The 18413-nt window shown below is 26.3% G+C and overlaps 1 protein-coding gene across 5 annotated transcripts; it reads right to left on the bottom strand.

Moving 5' to 3' along the window:
• Positions 1–959: 959 nt before the first annotated feature.
• On the bottom strand, positions 960–15773 carry LOC114125812 (uncharacterized). Of its 5 annotated transcripts, XM_050200080.1 has the most exons (17): positions 15348–15773; positions 14716–14819; positions 12852–12899; positions 11179–11269; positions 10977–11096; positions 10755–10871; positions 7601–7717; positions 7289–7542; positions 6061–6223; positions 5022–5166; positions 4688–4853; positions 4230–4603; positions 3668–3851; positions 3332–3606; positions 3097–3265; positions 2688–3023; positions 960–2605 (listed from the first exon to the last, which is right to left on the bottom strand). In XM_050200080.1, the coding sequence occupies exons 3-17, from the start codon at positions 12888–12890 to the stop codon at positions 2195–2197; spliced, it is 2961 nt and encodes a 986-aa protein (XP_050056037.1). In that variant the 5' UTR covers positions 12891–12899; positions 14716–14819; positions 15348–15773; the 3' UTR covers positions 960–2194. The 5 variants fall into 5 exon arrangements, with proteins under 5 accessions (XP_050056037.1, XP_050056036.1, XP_050056035.1 ...); XM_050200079.1 differs by lacking the exon at positions 14716–14819 and having other exon boundaries at positions 15344–15773; XM_050200078.1 differs by lacking the exon at positions 14716–14819.
• Between the last annotated feature and the right edge of the window lie 2640 nt (positions 15774–18413).

Here is an 18413-nt window from a genome sequence, read left to right as displayed (position 1 = left end):
TTGTATTAATTTCTCAATCGTTTTAAATGAGCTTAAAAATCAAAGTTCAAAATAAATCAAAAATTGAACTTCAATCGCTCGTACTATGAGGCTTTATGCTGAACTTTTAATTCCCAATTTAAAACTTACAAGGAATCTCGTACCTTTTCAATTTCGAAACATGGATTTTAAGTGGAAAATTATGCTTAACCATGCAGTAAAATTTTAAAATTCTATTGACTCGCGTACAGTTTTAACATAATCTAACTCAAATCATTGAGAAACTACTACATTCAGTAGTTATTAGATACCTACTAAAAATAAATTATGGTGGACTGAAAAAGTTTATTTTCTAACGATCAACTGGCATTGAAAATCAAACTTTCGATGCAGACATGCTAAGATAGAATATGTGGCAGGAAAGTAATTTCATTCAAAGACGAAATTCTCCTGTGACTGAAATACTTCACTTCCCGTTTTTTCCGCATAATATGTTTCATTGTAATAAAAATGTGTAAACACATGTGTATTTCTTGAGAAAACAATACATGCAAATTGTTTATACACAATTGAAATTTACTCGTTCTCACACACTATACGCATTATACATCCACGTTTAAACTATTTAGATTACTATGCGACTGTGAGCTCCTAGTCCCTATATATTAACTAAAAATAATAATAATATGGTAGTTTACATCAACGTTTCAACAGGTCACATTATATTGACAGGTCAAAACCATAAGGTGTATTACGCACATAGTATGTATAAGTAATATTAGACATATAATAAATTTTAATGATATTAAACCTAAGTTGAACCTAGAAAATTTGTTGCTGGTCTACCTGGCAGTAAGAGATTCCAATGGTGGGTTGTCATTATATGGTCGGAAACACTGATTCCCAACAATATAGAATCAATATTTTTTTCTAGTTTGGTTTGCGTTTTACTGAATTTAATAACTTTAAAACGTTTATTAAAAAAAAAAAAAAAACTTCAAAAATTAGTATACAATATTAAATAATCAAATGCTAAGGTTATTAATAATTAGAAAACAAATGGTGGCGTAGAAGAGTGACTATTGACAAAAGTAATTGTAGTCATAGGAACCTTTGTACTACTCTCAGTATAATATCTACAGATTTACAAAACATGGATAATTAAGTATTTGTATGTTTATATCAGAGTAATATAACTAAATTTATATTAGTTTATATGAAGTAGTCAAATAGTTTTTTCATCAGAACAGTTACAAATATAATAACATATAAATACAATACTTTGTTTAGAACGAATTTAACTACCTCATACAACCATAATATAAACATACAATAAAAGTTATATTTGACATTCTTGGATAATAAGTATCAATAGCTTTTATATACATTTTCTATGTATGACTAAATCTAACAACTATTTATGTTATAAACAGATTTTGAATAATACTAATAAAGAAAACTTAAAATATTTTTACATACAATTTTGAATTTTTGATACATAGTAAATGTAGTAAATTATTTTCTTCAACATGCGAATTCATAAAGAATGTTATATGAAAAACAATACTCAGTGAAAACTTAAAATAAAATTTCACCCAAGTATTGATTAATAAAAGTTATCAAAGTTATAATTATCAGATTGCTTGAAAAGTTTTCATTTTGTATTTAAAGAAAGGCACATAGTTGGTTGTTGAAATTTAATTATTTATTTCATAAAAAAAGTTTATTAACTTTTATAGTAAAATCATATTTAAATTAAGGACAATTAATTTCAATTTTAAAAATGATATACTATGTGAATTGTTTTTTATAAAAAGTATATAGAAAATGTTTCTTAAAAATGTTCTTGAATCTAACTTATTTAGAATCGAATCAAAATTAATTTACTATACAATGAATAGCAAGATGTACATTTTCAAATTAAAAGTTTTATATTATTTACAAAATGAAAAAAAAATTGAATTATAAATGAAATAAAATTATTACAATTATAAATATATTAAATGTATGATAACATTTATGCATAATGATCAGTTTTACAATACATATACAGAAAAATATGATGTACATTAAAATTAATAATTTAAATTGTTAATATCTTCAACCTTGAATTACAAAAAAAAAAAATTTTTTCTCATGTTCACAAAAATAGAATCATAATATAAAAGGGTTTTTGTGAAAGAATTAAGAAATAAATGAATATTACACATTTAATTCAAAGATCATTAAACTGTTCACTCAAATAAACTCTAACTGTTCCCGAAAAAGGAACCTTAAGTACTCTAGTTTTAGCATCAGGCATCATTGTATCCAATAATTTCTCTAGAGCAGGAACTGAAAGTATATCAACGTTATCTGATTTGTCTTTTTCCTTATCATTTTCTGAAGCAACCACATCTGGCCGCTGTTTGGGTTTTCTCGTCCTCAATATAGGTATATTGTTGGTTTGTTCTCTGGCATGGGATAATTCTAAATTGTAACCAATACTATGCTGATTCTGTTGATACTGAGTTATAAATAAGTCTGTAACACGGAGTAATTCATGAGTCAATCCCCAAACCAAATGTGTTAAATTCTTGGAGAGTTTTTTGAGACAGTCAATCAAGTGGCAATTGGTAGTTGCAGACTAAAAAAAAAAAAAAAAAAAAAAATACATATAACAGATTAAAATAAATAAATAGATATTATACAATAATAAATTAACATACTTGGCTCACATAGGCAGGAATAATCAGTAAAGCTTTAATACCAACACATTTTTCCAATTCATCTTCGACAACACTACTAAATTCTATGTTTACCAATTCCAAAATAGTGAGCTTTTCAAGACTCCTAATAACAGGAAAAACGTCTTGTGCACAACTTTCCCATCGACCACAGTTTTCTAATCTCAATGATTTCAAATTAACAAATCTTTTTAATGGCGATGCAAACTCTGGTGATAAACAATCACAATCACCAATTTCAAAAAACTCTAGGTTATCAGTAATAGTTTCCAAACTCTGACAGATGTCTTTTGGAAATGATTTAATAGAAGTCAATGACTAAATAATAACAAAAACAATTAATATTATAATTTTTTTATCCATAAATATTCAGTCATTCATTAAAACTTACAAGTTTATTCAAATTAACTAAATTTCCAAAAGATGGCAATGCCGTTAATTTTATTCCACTTAAACCTTTTAGTCTTAACTCAGTGAGCATTGTCATTTGGCCTAAATAATTTAAGTTTAGTACCATGAAGTCATTAATGTTCTTAGTTTCTTTTGTTACATTTGGATTTCTAAAATAAAATCAATTATTAAAATTGTTTAAAAAAAAAAAAACAAAATCTAATTTTCTTTATTACTTAATTGAAGTAGCATTAAGTTCTTCAAGTTGAGGTAATGAGTAAATAATATCTTCAACTACATGAGTAGGACATCTATACAATTCAATCAATTTCAACTTTTGTGCTCTTTTCATTGCTTTCGAAAAATTCAACCAAAAATCTTCAAATTCTTCAACCTTTGAAGGTATCAACATTCGTCTAGTGTCTAAAGTATGAGTTAATTGTTGTTCAATAGTGTCTACAAACCTTTCCCAATCATGGACCATAGAATTTTTTAGACGAACATTTTGCCACTAAAAATAATTGAATAAATTAGCAAGAATATATTGTGAGTAATTTTAAGGTTATACTTACTAAGAACTTATTCATTGCAATTATATGCCAAGCGGTACATACTCTAGAAGCTGCTAAAAGTTCATGCGTTTTTAGATATTTAAAGACGTGTCTCAATGCTTTAGCCATGTAGTTGAATGATTGCATGGAAGTGGAAGTGGAAGGTGTTGCAATATCTCTTAATGAACCATTCATTTCAGAATTCCTGAAAAATTTGATAAAAAAAAATGTTCAATTAAAAATTATTTTATTAATTTAGTTATAAAAAAGCATCCTTCAATATTTGTTTATGTTCTTGACCAGGCACATATAAAGACCACTAGCTTTAACATGCAAACAAAAATAGGCCTTAGAACATGTATGAAACAATAAGTAAATAAAAAACAGGGGTTGAAAGGAATATAGGAATGTAGACTTTCCGCTCAAATCTGAAAACAAACATAATCAAACAATTAAAGCAGTAAAAATACGAACATTTAACTTACACTCATTCATACAAGCAAGACCAATGACCAACGCTACTGTGTGCCTGGTCCATTATTATATTCCCCCAAAATATAGGGAAAATTAAATATTAACTTACTCATCCAAATTGTTGGGCTCTTGAATAACACAAGTCATCAAACTAGGTCCTCGTGTTTGTTTCATTTCATAAACATACTGCTCATGAAAATTACCATCAACCATTGTAGTTTTGTATTCATTTCCTTGACATATAACAGTATTTATTATATCAGAGTCACTTTCATCACTATATTCATCAATTTCATAGTGTGATTCTTCAATTTTAGAAATAGGTGTTCTATCAATAAAGAAATTAGGAGTATCTGATGCTTGATGAACTTGTCGTATACGAATTGGTTCAACGCGTAGTTGTTCTGGTTCAGTAGCACCAACAACTACAGTATGAGATGACTGTACACGTCTATTTCTTTGTCGCACAGTAGATCGACAGTTCTAGGTAAAAAATATTCATAAAAATATGGAAATACAGTTGTATTGGTTATCAGAAAATAATGAAAACTAAAAATTATCACTTACTATACATACATAACCAACAATTTTTAAATTAGCATTTAAATTGACACATGCTGGATGATAGTAGACTAGACATTGAGCACACATTAGAGTGGCAGGTTCATCACTATTAGGGCACCGTATACCACAAGGAGTCTGCATGATAACTTCCCCATCTGATGTTGACGACCTATTTTTATCCATTCACGTATATGGTTTGATTGAGGAAGGATTATGTAGAAGGAAGCATAAGGATTACAACCCCTTAATTTTGCATTATAATTGTGAAGCCAAATAATAAACTAATAAGCAAAAAACTGTTTAAGCAAAAAAATAAAAAATAAAGCCAATATGTTACCGTCTTTTAGTGGTTGTGGTATTTATATCATTATTCTCAAGTTTAGGAGAAAAAACTTTTGGTGATACACTAGATTGAATAGCTTGCCAGTCTTCAGCTATGTATTCAGGAGTAGATGAAGATGTATTCATTGATTCTGAATTCACTATTTAATAATGTAAAAATACATTCTGCATTAAAATAGCATAATAAAATATACAACTGAATATTTCTCAGATTATTAAGCAAATAAATATACAGAGTTCAATAAAGTATACAAATATATATTTAATACAATTTTAAATGTATATGGATATTTTAATCAATATTTCACACATAGATTGAATTATATATAAATTTTGGAATTGTACAATGAAATGCAATATTATTTGAGAAAGGTTAATTCTAAATTATCAAAAATTGAATGAATCAACGCCAATTTTTTTAAATTGGTTTTAATTAAACATAAATAATTTTAATTGGTATAATAAACTAAAATTGATTCCTTTATTAATAAAAGGAAATGTTTGTATGTGTACAGTCAAGTCTATCATTATAAAAATACTATAGACAAATAACACTAAGTACGGCCTATGAAAAATTAAGCCGCTATTGCCACACAAGGTACTTCAAACTTAAAATATGCAAAGGCACCCATCAAATGTTGTTTGACTGTTTATAAATGTAGAACCTCTGAATATGTAAAAATCAGCCGGTAGGTGCATGACATTAGCGGCTTACTTTTTGCTGGCCGCACTTTAAAGCAATTATTTATTGTTCATGGTTTTAATTTAGATTTGTCTTACTAGCCACATACTCACGTGATGTGAAAAGTAAGTATCTATACGTCTAAATACCACTAGTGGGTCAAATCTAAATTATAATACTAAATGGTTGTATACATTTTTAAGCCTGTATTTTATACTAGAAAATAACAACTTAATTAACTATATTAGATATTTATAATAGTTTACATTAAAAGAAGTTTAAGGGATAAATCTATATGATTAGTCGAGGGCAGCATTGTACAGTTTTAATAATAAAATATATTTATTTTTACCTTTTTTAGATCTAGATCTTGGAGTCTTTCCACTTTTAAAAACAATTTTCATTTTACTTGAAGACTTGTTGTTTTCATCATCTGATAATTCATAATCAAATGGTGGTCGCTGCTGTACAGGTGTTTTAGATTTTTTAGGTCGAATAGCAGTAAAAGAATCTTCCTAAAAATATATATAAAAATAATTAAAAATTCTCAGTTTTTAAAGAGTTATGTGAATAAAATATGAAGAATATAAAATAAGAATTATAATTCATGTGGTTATGTATAATATAATGATTATTGCCTATTGGTGCACATGCAGCATACCTATAAAAATATCCAACATTCTGCATTGTCACGTGCAGTTTATAAATACATTTAGTTTTATTTCTAAAAATATATACTTTTTATCCATTATACTGATATGTTTATAAGGTAAAATTTCTGGATTTATATTTGCATTTGTTTACTAACTTAACTTAACATCAATTTTTATTTTTATGACTCTTACTTAAATACACCAATACATCATTTTATATATACTAATAAGAAAACAAAAACGTATAGGGCAAACATATTTAAATTTGAATTCAGCCTTATTTAAACTGTTAATCTTTTAAATATTCTATATTCGGGCCACCGAGAGAACGCTACTCTTTCGCGCGATAGTGGTGACAACATGTCGGAAGCACGCGTTAATGGCGGCCAGTGTTTTGAAGTGTTTAGTGGTGGGAATGTGCAAAAACGAGCAAATTTTGGTCGTCACCCAGAAGTGTTCTCTTGGTAGCTCGACTATATAATTAATGATTTTAAAATATAACAAAAGTAAAATAAATATTGAATTTTAAATTGAAAAGTTAACATTTACATTTTTAATAAAATTAAAAAATAAAAACAGTTATGCTAATTAATAACTAATTTAGAAAAATAAAAATAAAAACATAAATCTAAAAAGTACAATTAATATTATTATATACATAACCAGACACTATTGATGCTAATATTTTCCTAAACATATCCATTGGAAAAAATCTAATTGTTGGACACTTGAATAGTCCAAAATTTCAACTGTTTAAAATTCTTAGTTTAAAATGTTCAGGGTTCAAGACAAAAAAAGGAATAAAATATTAAAAAGTTAAATACAAAGAAAAAAATTTTTTTAGACAAATTGTGTTCAAGTGTTATTTGATTATGAAATAAATTGCTACAAAGAACAAAATTTTAACTTATAAAATTGTTTATATACCTTAGATAATTTAGAATTGGCATCTCTGATCAGTTCTTTTGATCGGTCATTCATGCCAATTGGTTGTTTTAAAAAAGTAAAACTATCTATAGTGAGAACATTTTCACTATCAGCATCCAATTGTTCCTGAATTTCTCGTAATGATCGAAGTTTTCGGTTATTTGGAGAATAATAGTATACATCACCACTTCTATTTCCTCGATTAATAATAGTAGATTCACCTGAAGTTCGGTATACTAATTCTCGTTTCCATCCTGAAAAATATTTATCACAGATAATATACAAAAATATATCATTAATTAATTTACTCACCAAATTCAAATGGAAGTTTAAAAACAGCATCACTGATATCAACATTCATTTTTCTGCCTGTACTACGGCGTGATCTAGTGTTAGAAGAGGTCAAGTTGAATGTTGGAGTAGTAAGTTCTAAAACAATAAAAAAAAAATTAGTATAATATACAAACGTTTTTGAATTAACTTTTATAATTATTTAAACATTTTCATTATTCAAATTTAGAAAACATGGTGCATATTATGAAATATAATAAGTATAGGTACTATTTATTTGTACAACATAAGATCCATAAATGATTTACTATTGCCCTTTAAATCTGAAATTTCATAGATTTATTATAATAAATAAATATAGGGTATTAAACATGTCATATGTTATCTTATTATTCAATATGGTTAACATTATTTAATAATTTATTACACTAAAATATTATGGTTATAGTACTACATTAATTATCATCACATTTTTTTTTCATCAATTTTTGAAATTAACAACTATTTGTAACTTCCTTAAGTTACACAACATTCCTTTTTTTTTTTAAATTATTTTATTAAAAGTTTAAATATTAAAATAAAATATAAATAATTCTGATTTATTTATTTTTAAACATTGAAATTTGAAATTTATTATTAAATATTTGTTTTAATCATATTCTGCAAAAGTATTTTAAATGTGACAATAGTTTCGGCCTAGCAAACCAAAGGCCTATAGATCAGTTTTTTTAGGGACCCTCAAAAAATGTACAGACATATTATTGAAACAACACCTTAAGATACTTTTATAAAAATACTTTACATTTTTACAAATATGATAGATCATAATAAAAAATGTATATTATAATCACTAATCAACTGTAACAGTATAATTTAGTATAAATACATAATAATTATAAATAATAAATATAAGATCAATTTATAACTAATTATTTTTGAAACATTAAGAATTCTTTGTTCTTTTTCTTCATTGTTTTTAAGAAGAAAGATAAAAACTAACTTAACCTGCAGTAGCACAATCAATCTAAAAAACCTCTTCCAACTTGTTACTTGACAATTGTACTATTACGCACTAATCATAAAATAGAACAGTGGTCACCAAACCACAACCCACAGCCCTCATAGGACGGTAAATATACAAATAGATATCTAAAATTTAAAGATTAAAAATTTTTTTTTTTTTTAATAACATTTTGGCCTACTAAGAGCATTTGATATTTTTTGTGCCCTTTGAATAAAAAAGTTTGGAAACCCCTGCTAAACTTAATAGGCAAGCATGTCATATTGATTCAATTTTTAATTTCCCGGACCCCGAAAGAAAAATCATGGCTAAATACTTCGATAAATTTATATAATAATATATAGGACCCGGGACTTAATGATTTAAAAATATATATAAAATGCATAAAAAAAATTGATAAATAGGTATTGTTTTGATGCAAAAATTAAAATATTAAAAAATTATTTTTAATTAATTAAATAAAACTATATTTTAAAAAATACTACTTTAAAATACTACAGATTATTAAATAATCATAGATCGCGACAAAAAAAAAAAAAGATAATGAACGTTGATAATTAAAAAGCTAATGAAAACTGCATGTGTTACATTAAAATGTAACTTTCAACAAGAAAAATGCAAATATATGTAAAAAAAAAAGTACAAAAACAAATAAAATTTGCCAAAAATACTAAAAAATGACTTTAAAGCATAAAATTCCCTAAAAATGCAAAATAAAAATTGTATCATTAAATTCTATACTTCATGAATCACATTTCTATATAGACGAGCATTAAATGTGAGCATTAGAAAAAAAGATGCAAATACATCAAGTTCCGGGCCCTAATAATAAAATAAAATTAATGCTTAATTACAAAATATATGACATTATAAAAAAAAAATCTCGAGGGGCCTCGGCAGCATTCACAGCCCAGTGGCCATGGCGACACTGTGTGACAATACTAATAAAATTAGCCAATTCATTATCATTAATTCAACAAACATAATTTTAAAAGTGGTAGTTGTACAAATGTAAAAAAAATAAAAGAATTTCAATAAAAATTAATTAAGTACTATAATTAGTCAAATATATAATATGTATATATTAGGATTTGATTCATCTAATAAAAGTAATCTCACAATCAAATTAATATTTTCTCACGACATTAAGAACATACATTTGATACATCATTTTACTTATGTTTTTATCATTAGATGGACAAAATACCTCCATTTATTTAATGTTATTTTGAACATATTTTAGATTCTAATATTGATATTACAATGATGTTTTCACAATCGTTAGAAGATAAAATACAAGGAAATTTAGATAATATATTTCATTTAGTTTGTTTTTTAGAGAGGTAAAATTAAAAATTACCAGTATTCTTCAAAATAATCAGAAAAAAAAATACAGGTAAAACAAGAAATTCAAAAACAACTTTTAATTATTTTAATATTTTTTAAGCTATTTATAGGGGCATGACAATATTTAAATTCTTTTTCTATGCAATAAGTTATTCACTGGGTCTAAATTATTGAAAATTTAATACAAGAACCAACATAAATTATTCTTATATTTATACAAAATAATAATAATACATAGGCGTTTTTTTTTTTTTTTGATTCAAAGTTTAAATGTTTACAAAATTTATCAAAATCAACAAAATGTACAAACTACAAGTAGTTATTAAATAACTATAGGCAATATATATTATGTTGGCATTCCTATACAAAAATTTGCATTTCCAAATACCAAATGTCAATTCAAAGATGATAAGATTGAAATAGAAGATAAAATGTTATACAAACATTTTCATAATATTTCATCCACATCTAAATGGTATGGAACTTAGTATTAACTATTTATTTATTAATTTAATAGTTGATTTATAATAGAATTTATTTAATCAATTAAAGGTTAGATTAAAACTTTTAAGATATCTTAATATCTATGTCTTAATATATTACAAAAAGTTTAAAGTCTGAGTGATATATGATGAGTGTACGTAGCACAAAGAATATTAGGATATTAAATATGGCAACAAATACATTAATAAATAAGTTAATTACACCTATGAAAATTTATAATTAGTAGATAATTATATTAAATGTGAATGAATGGGGAGATTTTATCTGTTTCCTAATGCATATATTATACATTTTGATACTCACCTAAAGGAGGTGTAACATCTAATTCCAAGGATTCTGAGGCATCATTGTTTTTGTTGTCTTTCTTTTGCCTCTTATTACTCCGGCTGTTCTTAACATCACTGGGCTCTGGTGATGATACTAAAAATTAATTAAAAAATAAAATAAACACATTTTATACATTCGTAAACATGTAACAAAGTATAAAAATATAAAAGTTTTACAAACATCATCTTTTTAACTTACTACTTGATTTAGATTTTTTCTTTTTATTAACATGATTATTGTTAACAATGGATGGACTGTCGGTTGGGTCATCCACTTCCATAGGTTCACCAGTTTCTTTACTAAGTTCCATTTTTAATGCTAAATGCAATCATAAAATTTATAATAACATAAAATTTGAAGTTATACGAACATCAGAACATATAATAAGTGAAAAACTTACATTTTTTCTTATTTTCAATAACTATCAATACTTCATCATCAATATCAAATCCAAGAAAATGTGCTTCAAGGTTTAAAAGACTATTGGTTTCCTAAAAATAAACAAATTAACAAATTAAATTGATTATAAAATATACAATTAAATACTAATGCAACAACAAATTATTTATTTATTTATAATTTATGCTTATCTAAACTAAATTGTACTAATAGAATGAAGTTGTTTTTATACAAAAATGAAGCAAATTTTATTAAGCATAAGTTTTTTTTGTTTTATTGTACTATTATTATTTAACAGGATTAATGAATGTTAAATAATGACCAATTATTTTTTTTTTTACATTGTTATTTAATCAAAAATTTATCTGCACTAAAACAATACATACTAAATTTGTAACATTGCATTTTTGTATTTCAATATATAATTTTTACTTTGACAGAGTGCCTTACAAAAATAAAATATGCATTTAACTTACCATTAAGTTACTCATTTTTTAAAACCATAATAATAAAAAACCAAATATAATAACTTAAAAATGATGAACAACTAAAATGGATAAGAAAAATCTTTCGATGTACAGTTGTCAGTACTCAGTAAATGAGATAGGTAATCAGTGATACCAACATAGAAATCATCCTCTACATATTTTCTTAAATAATATTTAGAAATGAATATTGAAATTTAAAATAGATATAAAATGTTAAACTGTATAAAATATAACTAGTTTTTTAAAATTATATACATATATTTAAACATTAAATAAAGCCAAAAAAGATAATATTAAAGTCTTAAGGAGTAAAAATTAAATGGTATCAACAGTAACAGTCAATTGTTATCCAGTTAAATTAATTTGTTAAAACCAGAAGTTATTTATTTTGCGAACAATACAAATATGTAATAATATATTCATTAAATAAATTCAACTAGGAAATTTTATTGTGTTTTGAAATTAATGTTGTATATTTAAGTTTTTTTAAATTTATTTGCATATTTTTTAAATTATAATTGTCAAAAATGAATGACCTATTAATAAATTAAAATTAAAATTTATTTAGTTGTGATTGAAGGCATGGCATCAGTCTTTGGTTGTAAATTGTAATGTTTAAAAAAACTTTTTGTATTGTGTATCAGTGCTACTTTTAAATGTATAATAAAATAACATTTTTTACTACCATTCAATGAATTGAAGAATGTAATATGAAATGGTTTTTTTGATTCGTGTTTGTGAATTCAAGAAAGTTAAGAGTACCTATCAGTGTTTTTAAAAGCATCAAGTGCATACATATCTTTGAAGTTTTTAGTTTTCAGAGCATAAACATCCAAGTTTTATATAATATCTACATACATAAAATAAAACATTAATTTTAACCTTCACAATAAAAAATAATTAAAATTACTGAAATAAAGCTACTATACCAGGAGTCAAATTTCAAACAGCTATAATATTAAAACTTAATTAATAAAAAATATTGAATTCCCCATTGTTTTCAACATACAAAAATACATTTATTAGCAGAAAAAAATTGAAAAAAAGGATAGCTTGCAAGAGCAATTGTACATAATTTCAACATAAATTTAAATCATACTGTTAAATTAGGTTTGTTAAAAAAATAGGTGTTACATAGTATTAGTAATTATAATTAATATTTTTGATATACAAATCTGTTAATTACTTTTAAACCAGCAGATTTCTTTCTCTCCGATTTATCCATTGTTGGTACCTAAAATAATACAGAATTATTAATATTAAGTTTTAATAAATTAAAATGTATACATGAATTTTTTAGTGTTACAATGTGCTAAATGTTTTGGAAGTTAAAAATTTAAACTAATATAATATTTAAGCAAAAATGTTAAATATTAAAATTATTTAATAAAAATAACTGACATTAACAAAATGTGATGAAAAACTGATGAGTGATTACAAAAAATATGTCATTATAGTGTACCTATACTATTTAAATATATATACTTTGTCCAGTGAGAGAACGCACCGATTCTGCACATCCTCCTGCATCACACTGCTATTGAAACCAGTTCCCTAAGGAAAAGTGGCATTAGAGGATGCGCAAAAAAACCAATTTTAGTTAGCCTGCGATGTATTCTCTCACTGGATACAGTATACTTGTAATAACAGACTATATCATATAACATAGCATTATTAAAAAGCTGTATTGTATTAGAAAAACTAACTTATTTATTACTTTGCACATTTCATTAAAAAAAAATGAATGTCTAAATAATTTAAGTATAAATTATGTAGGTAGAAAAGAAATAGTGTTTTATAATATATTTATTATGGAAACAAACATACAATAATTAAGTTAGTTTAATTTAATATTAAAATAGTAACAAATGACAGGTTGAAGTAATTCATATAATTCATATGATTGTATACTTTAAGACAACAACTCATGATAAATGCAATTTATCATGTTTCATGTTAATAGTGATAAATTAGATACTGGTATTACTTGCATATCAAATATTTCTTCCTCATAAATTATTATATTATTTGTGTTCACGTACGTTAGTCATATAATTTTAAAATGTCAAGTAAATATATAATGTGTGAAGAATACAATTCAATACTACTTGGCATAAAATATATATTAATATAGATATAGAATTAAGGTACTTATCAGTTATCCTGACTACCACGGGTTTCAATCCCATTATCTCGACTACCTCCAAAAAGTTTTGACCATAAATTGTCATTTATATAATTAATATAATATTGTATATTATAACTTTTATTATGACATAAATGCATACATATATCGACATAACTACCTTTCTTTATACGACATAATTTTAAAAAATGAATTAAAGATTTTTAAAACTATTACAAAAACTAAAAATAAAATTCAAAATTAATAACAAACTCGAGGAAAATGTTCAGCCATGCAATTTAAAACACTTATAAATGGATTATTGTGCTTTTGACACCACATTAATTTAACCAAAAACTGTCTTAGAAATAGGGGCCAGCGTTGCCACTTACTACCTCGCTACCTTCGCTTGGACATTCAAAACGAAAATATCCCTCAATGTGCTATGCAACACCGTCTAAGGTAAGGCACTAAATATATGGGTATGCTAAACCGCCATTTTGCGACTCGTTTATCGATGATAAAATAATTAATAAACGCGGCAACTTCATAGTTCCATAATATTATATGAATGAGTCGCAAAATGGTGGCTTAGCATACCTATTGTCTATAGTGCCCTATCTAAGGTAGGTCATAGGCACAGATTAATCAATCCGTGGTCACAAGATTAAAAAACGATGCCCATAGTTTTGCTAATAATTATTAAATAGTTATTTGGTTAGGTAGTCACACGATTGACTAAAGACGGCAGTCGTCAACATGTATAATAATATGTATTCTAGATAACAGAATTTGTTCAGTGGTAGTCGCGGCATCAGCAAGTAGTTGGGATAAACGAAAAGCACCAAAATTAATATTTATTATAATAAATGGATCATCAAATTCTTAATTATATTAAGTTGTTATATTTAATTAGGCAAATTACTTGAAATTTGATATAATTTATCTTGATTAATATTTTAAATGAGCCTGTTTCACGAGATAAAATATGGCCAAGTAAACTTTTAACGTGCAATAAATTTCCTGTAACTGTACACAGTAGTTGAATATATCAAATATAGCTATTTATAATACAAAGATAATATGAATAACATAAAATCATTAGGTATACTCTTAAACAATATTACCACTCAACAAAGAAAAACTGCATACATATATCAAGCAATTGTGTCGTTCAGTCAGACTCTACAACAAACTCTGACGCACCAACTCAAAAACTTTAAAATGAAACTGTTAACAAAAAGCTCTACTACCAAGCACCTTAGAGTACAGTCCAAAATACAACCAATCTTTCTAAAAATAGCACATATGCTAGATTTTAGTCACCAGTGGTTAGTGACACGACGTTACAGCAGACACTCCTTACACACAAGATGCATCTACTACACAATATGTGTCACACGGACAAGAAACACATCGTAGGTATATTATAAATATAATGTTTCCCTAAAAACACATAATGTTCCCGTGTCCCGTACACATTTTTAGAATATATAATAATATAAAACCACTTATAACTGCAACTAGTCTGCAATTATCGTGTGGATACGTACGTACTCGTTTGTGTTGACAATGATATCGCGGAAGAAAACGAGCGGTTCACGTGTGGTAAAAAGGACGGACGCGTCCAAAGATCGTTGTACAAGTGACTTCGAACGGCACAGTTGCCCGGGAAACTCGGTCGACAGTCGGATTACATGGATGCGATTTACGGTGGGACGACGGACGGAGACGTTGTTACGATAACGCGCGAGAGCCGTTTGGGAAACCGATAACAAAATGAGTGAGGAAAACACGAGTGATCCAACATCAACATTCAGAGTAAGTAGTCGTCGTTAACGTTTCCGTTCGATCAGTGGATGTCAACAATCAACAAATAAATCGCGGGAACCGGTGATGCACGAGCGGGGTAGAGAAAAGACAAGTGGACAGTGGTAGTGAGGTTGGTGATCACGATGGCCGGGCGTCGTGTGAGGATCGCGGGGATGACGCTTGTGGTGGTAGCCGATTCCCGGCGTGGTAACGAAAAAGTGGACCAACCGTTTTTTTTCCATGTTAATTGAGGTTATGTGAGTTATCGATAAACTAGCCGATTAAATTATTCAAAAACCGTCGCGTCAAACTGCAAATTCAAATTTGAATTATGTATTTGGTCAAGGTGATTTTCACTAGGCGAATAAATTTTAAATCCAAATCCAAATCTAAACCATCGAGTTAATGTATACAATTCGCTTTTAACCTCAAATATGTTCCCGCCAGTGGTTCAAAATTAATTTAAATTATTTCATCACTCCAATAACAGTGGTATAGTACCCACTGGCCACTACTCTTATAATATGTTTTATACTATTTTTTAATTTTTTTAAGTTATTAACATATACTTTGTTAATTATTTCTTATAATGTTTAATTATATCCATTGATTGCTGTTTAATATTAAGATTCTTTGTTTAAATAATTTAGGTATGTTTTTGCAATTTAAAATAATATATTTTAATGACTGACCATACATGAAATTGCTGTACATATTATATTATACTACATTCAATACTTATGAATAGTTAATTCAACTATGAAGTAATGTCGTAAGAAGAACAATAAATATTTTGTTCATATAGATAAATATGTCAAATAAATACTGAACTTCTGTGTATAAATAAATATAGAGATTAAGAAAACTTGTATAGAGCTAATGAGTAATAACTAGGTAATAACTATTGTAGTTTAAGTGAATTGTGATCAATAAAAAAAATGTATTTTTAAATGAAATCTACAATCTTTACCACTTGAATATACATGGACTATGACATGCAATTACTATAAAGTTTATAACTATCGTCTACCCCTAATAACAGTACATAATAGGTAGGTACCTAAGCGACTTTTTCGAGGAAAGCAGCCACTCATTAGTGATTGTAAGATTGACGAGATTTCTGACAAGAGGATTAAGATGAAATAATGTGCGAATATGAAAATGTTCATAATGTACTTCAGTTTCTTCGTAAATTGAAGGTATTTTAAGGTCTGTATGTATAGTGTGGTTAGAAAAAAATTAAGAATTAAAATGAATAGATTCTTCCAATAGCAAACATTCGTCATTAAATAAATTTCAATTTTTTTATCATTACCTTTATAAGAATTATGATTATGATAATGCTTATGATTATTAATAATTTACTTTTAATTACGCAATGACAATTTATAATTTTAGTTTTATAATCTAAAGTTAATAATGCTCCGTATGTTGCAGCAGAGTGCGGTCAGGGCAACTGGCAAGCAAGGTAAGCGCCGCATGCCCGCTCAAAAAAGAAGAAAAATAAATTTAGATAAATTATCATTTTATTTATTTAGATTAATTCATTATATCAATGAACAATACATAGTTTTTTATTTTAATATAATATGTATACTCATCAATAATTATACTTCATTTCTATATTATAATTTTATAGTAGGTAATTGATAAAAAAATTAATAAATTAAGATCATGTAGGCAGGCAATATATTGACAGAAGCGCTTCGGATTTTGATTACCTGGCTCAAATCTATTTTATTTTTTTTTTTGATAGTGTGGTAAGTAAGGCCGGGTGCGTTAGGGTGGGGTGTCCACGATTTTATGCAACACTGCAACTACAGTTGGAAGCGCTACATCAAGCGCTTTTAAATACTTTTTCTGGGACAAAACTTTCGATAATTGGTTTTTTTTTTTGGTTAATCATATTACAATAATCTTAATATTGTATTATAATATTTTATTAATAAAAACAAAACACAATTTAGATTTTTATGATAAAGTTACTAATGAATTTATAAAAATAAAAAATAGACGAATAGATATTATTTATAAATAGGTAAATAAATACTATACATTATAAAAAAAACTATTTTTACTCACCTAAATAATTAATAATTTACCGTAATAAGTAACGGTTTATTTAGCCCTCAGCGCTAACGCCTGGCCAAGGTGGGTATCCACCTTGCGCCTGGCACAGTTCCACAGTAGTCACTATCATTGAAATTCACTGAGGTAGCGATGGTGAAGTAATTCTATTTTATCGGATTTGGCATGGAGATCGGAGATGTCTTCTTTTGAGAACATAAATATGAATAAAACAAATAGAATACCATTTAACTGTTTAAGTAATTTTTGACATAAGTCTTATAGAATTGTAACTTTTAGGTAGGTATAGGTATTTAAAATTTAATAGTTAATTGTAACTCTCCCTTAAATATAATTTAGTGGCACATGGTTGATCCGCTCAATTTCTTATGCAATTCAGCATAAATCAAAAATCTCAGCACATTCCATCAAAAATTTTCTTGCTTAATAAGAAAAAATGTAAAAATAACATCACAAATTATATTAAGATATTATTTATTAGGTATTTTCATATTTCAAAATAATATTATGGTCTGTGATATTATGATACCTAATTCATTAATTCTTATTTATATAATAGGTTGTGTATAATAAAATATCAAAGTATCTTTATAGATAAACCTTCATTATAAACCTTGATTTAAATATTACATTTTTAACAATAATTATAACATAGTTTAATTGTTATAACTTATAGATATATCATATTTCTGAAATTATTTTAGATATAAACAAAGAAATAAT

This window comes from Aphis gossypii, chromosome 2 (assembly GCF_020184175.1).
Source record: "Aphis gossypii isolate Hap1 chromosome 2, ASM2018417v2, whole genome shotgun sequence".
In the NCBI taxonomy this organism is placed as follows: domain Eukaryota; kingdom Metazoa; phylum Arthropoda; class Insecta; order Hemiptera; family Aphididae; genus Aphis; species Aphis gossypii.
Note: the sequence above shows the minus strand (reverse complement) of the source record. Positions and strands in the feature narration are given on the sequence as shown.

Coding starts and splice junctions, on each gene's coding strand:
- LOC114125812 (XM_050200079.1), bottom strand. CDS start 12,890: ATGGATAAATCGGAGAGAAAGAAATCTGCTGGTTTAAAA. Junction 6,224..7,288: donor CCAATTCTAAATTATCTAAG/GTATATAAACAA, acceptor ATATATTTTTAG/GAAGATTCTTTTACTGCTAT. Junction 2,606..2,687: donor TTCCTGCCTATGTGAGCCAA/GTATGTTAATTT, acceptor TTTTTTTTTTAG/TCTGCAACTACCAATTGCCA.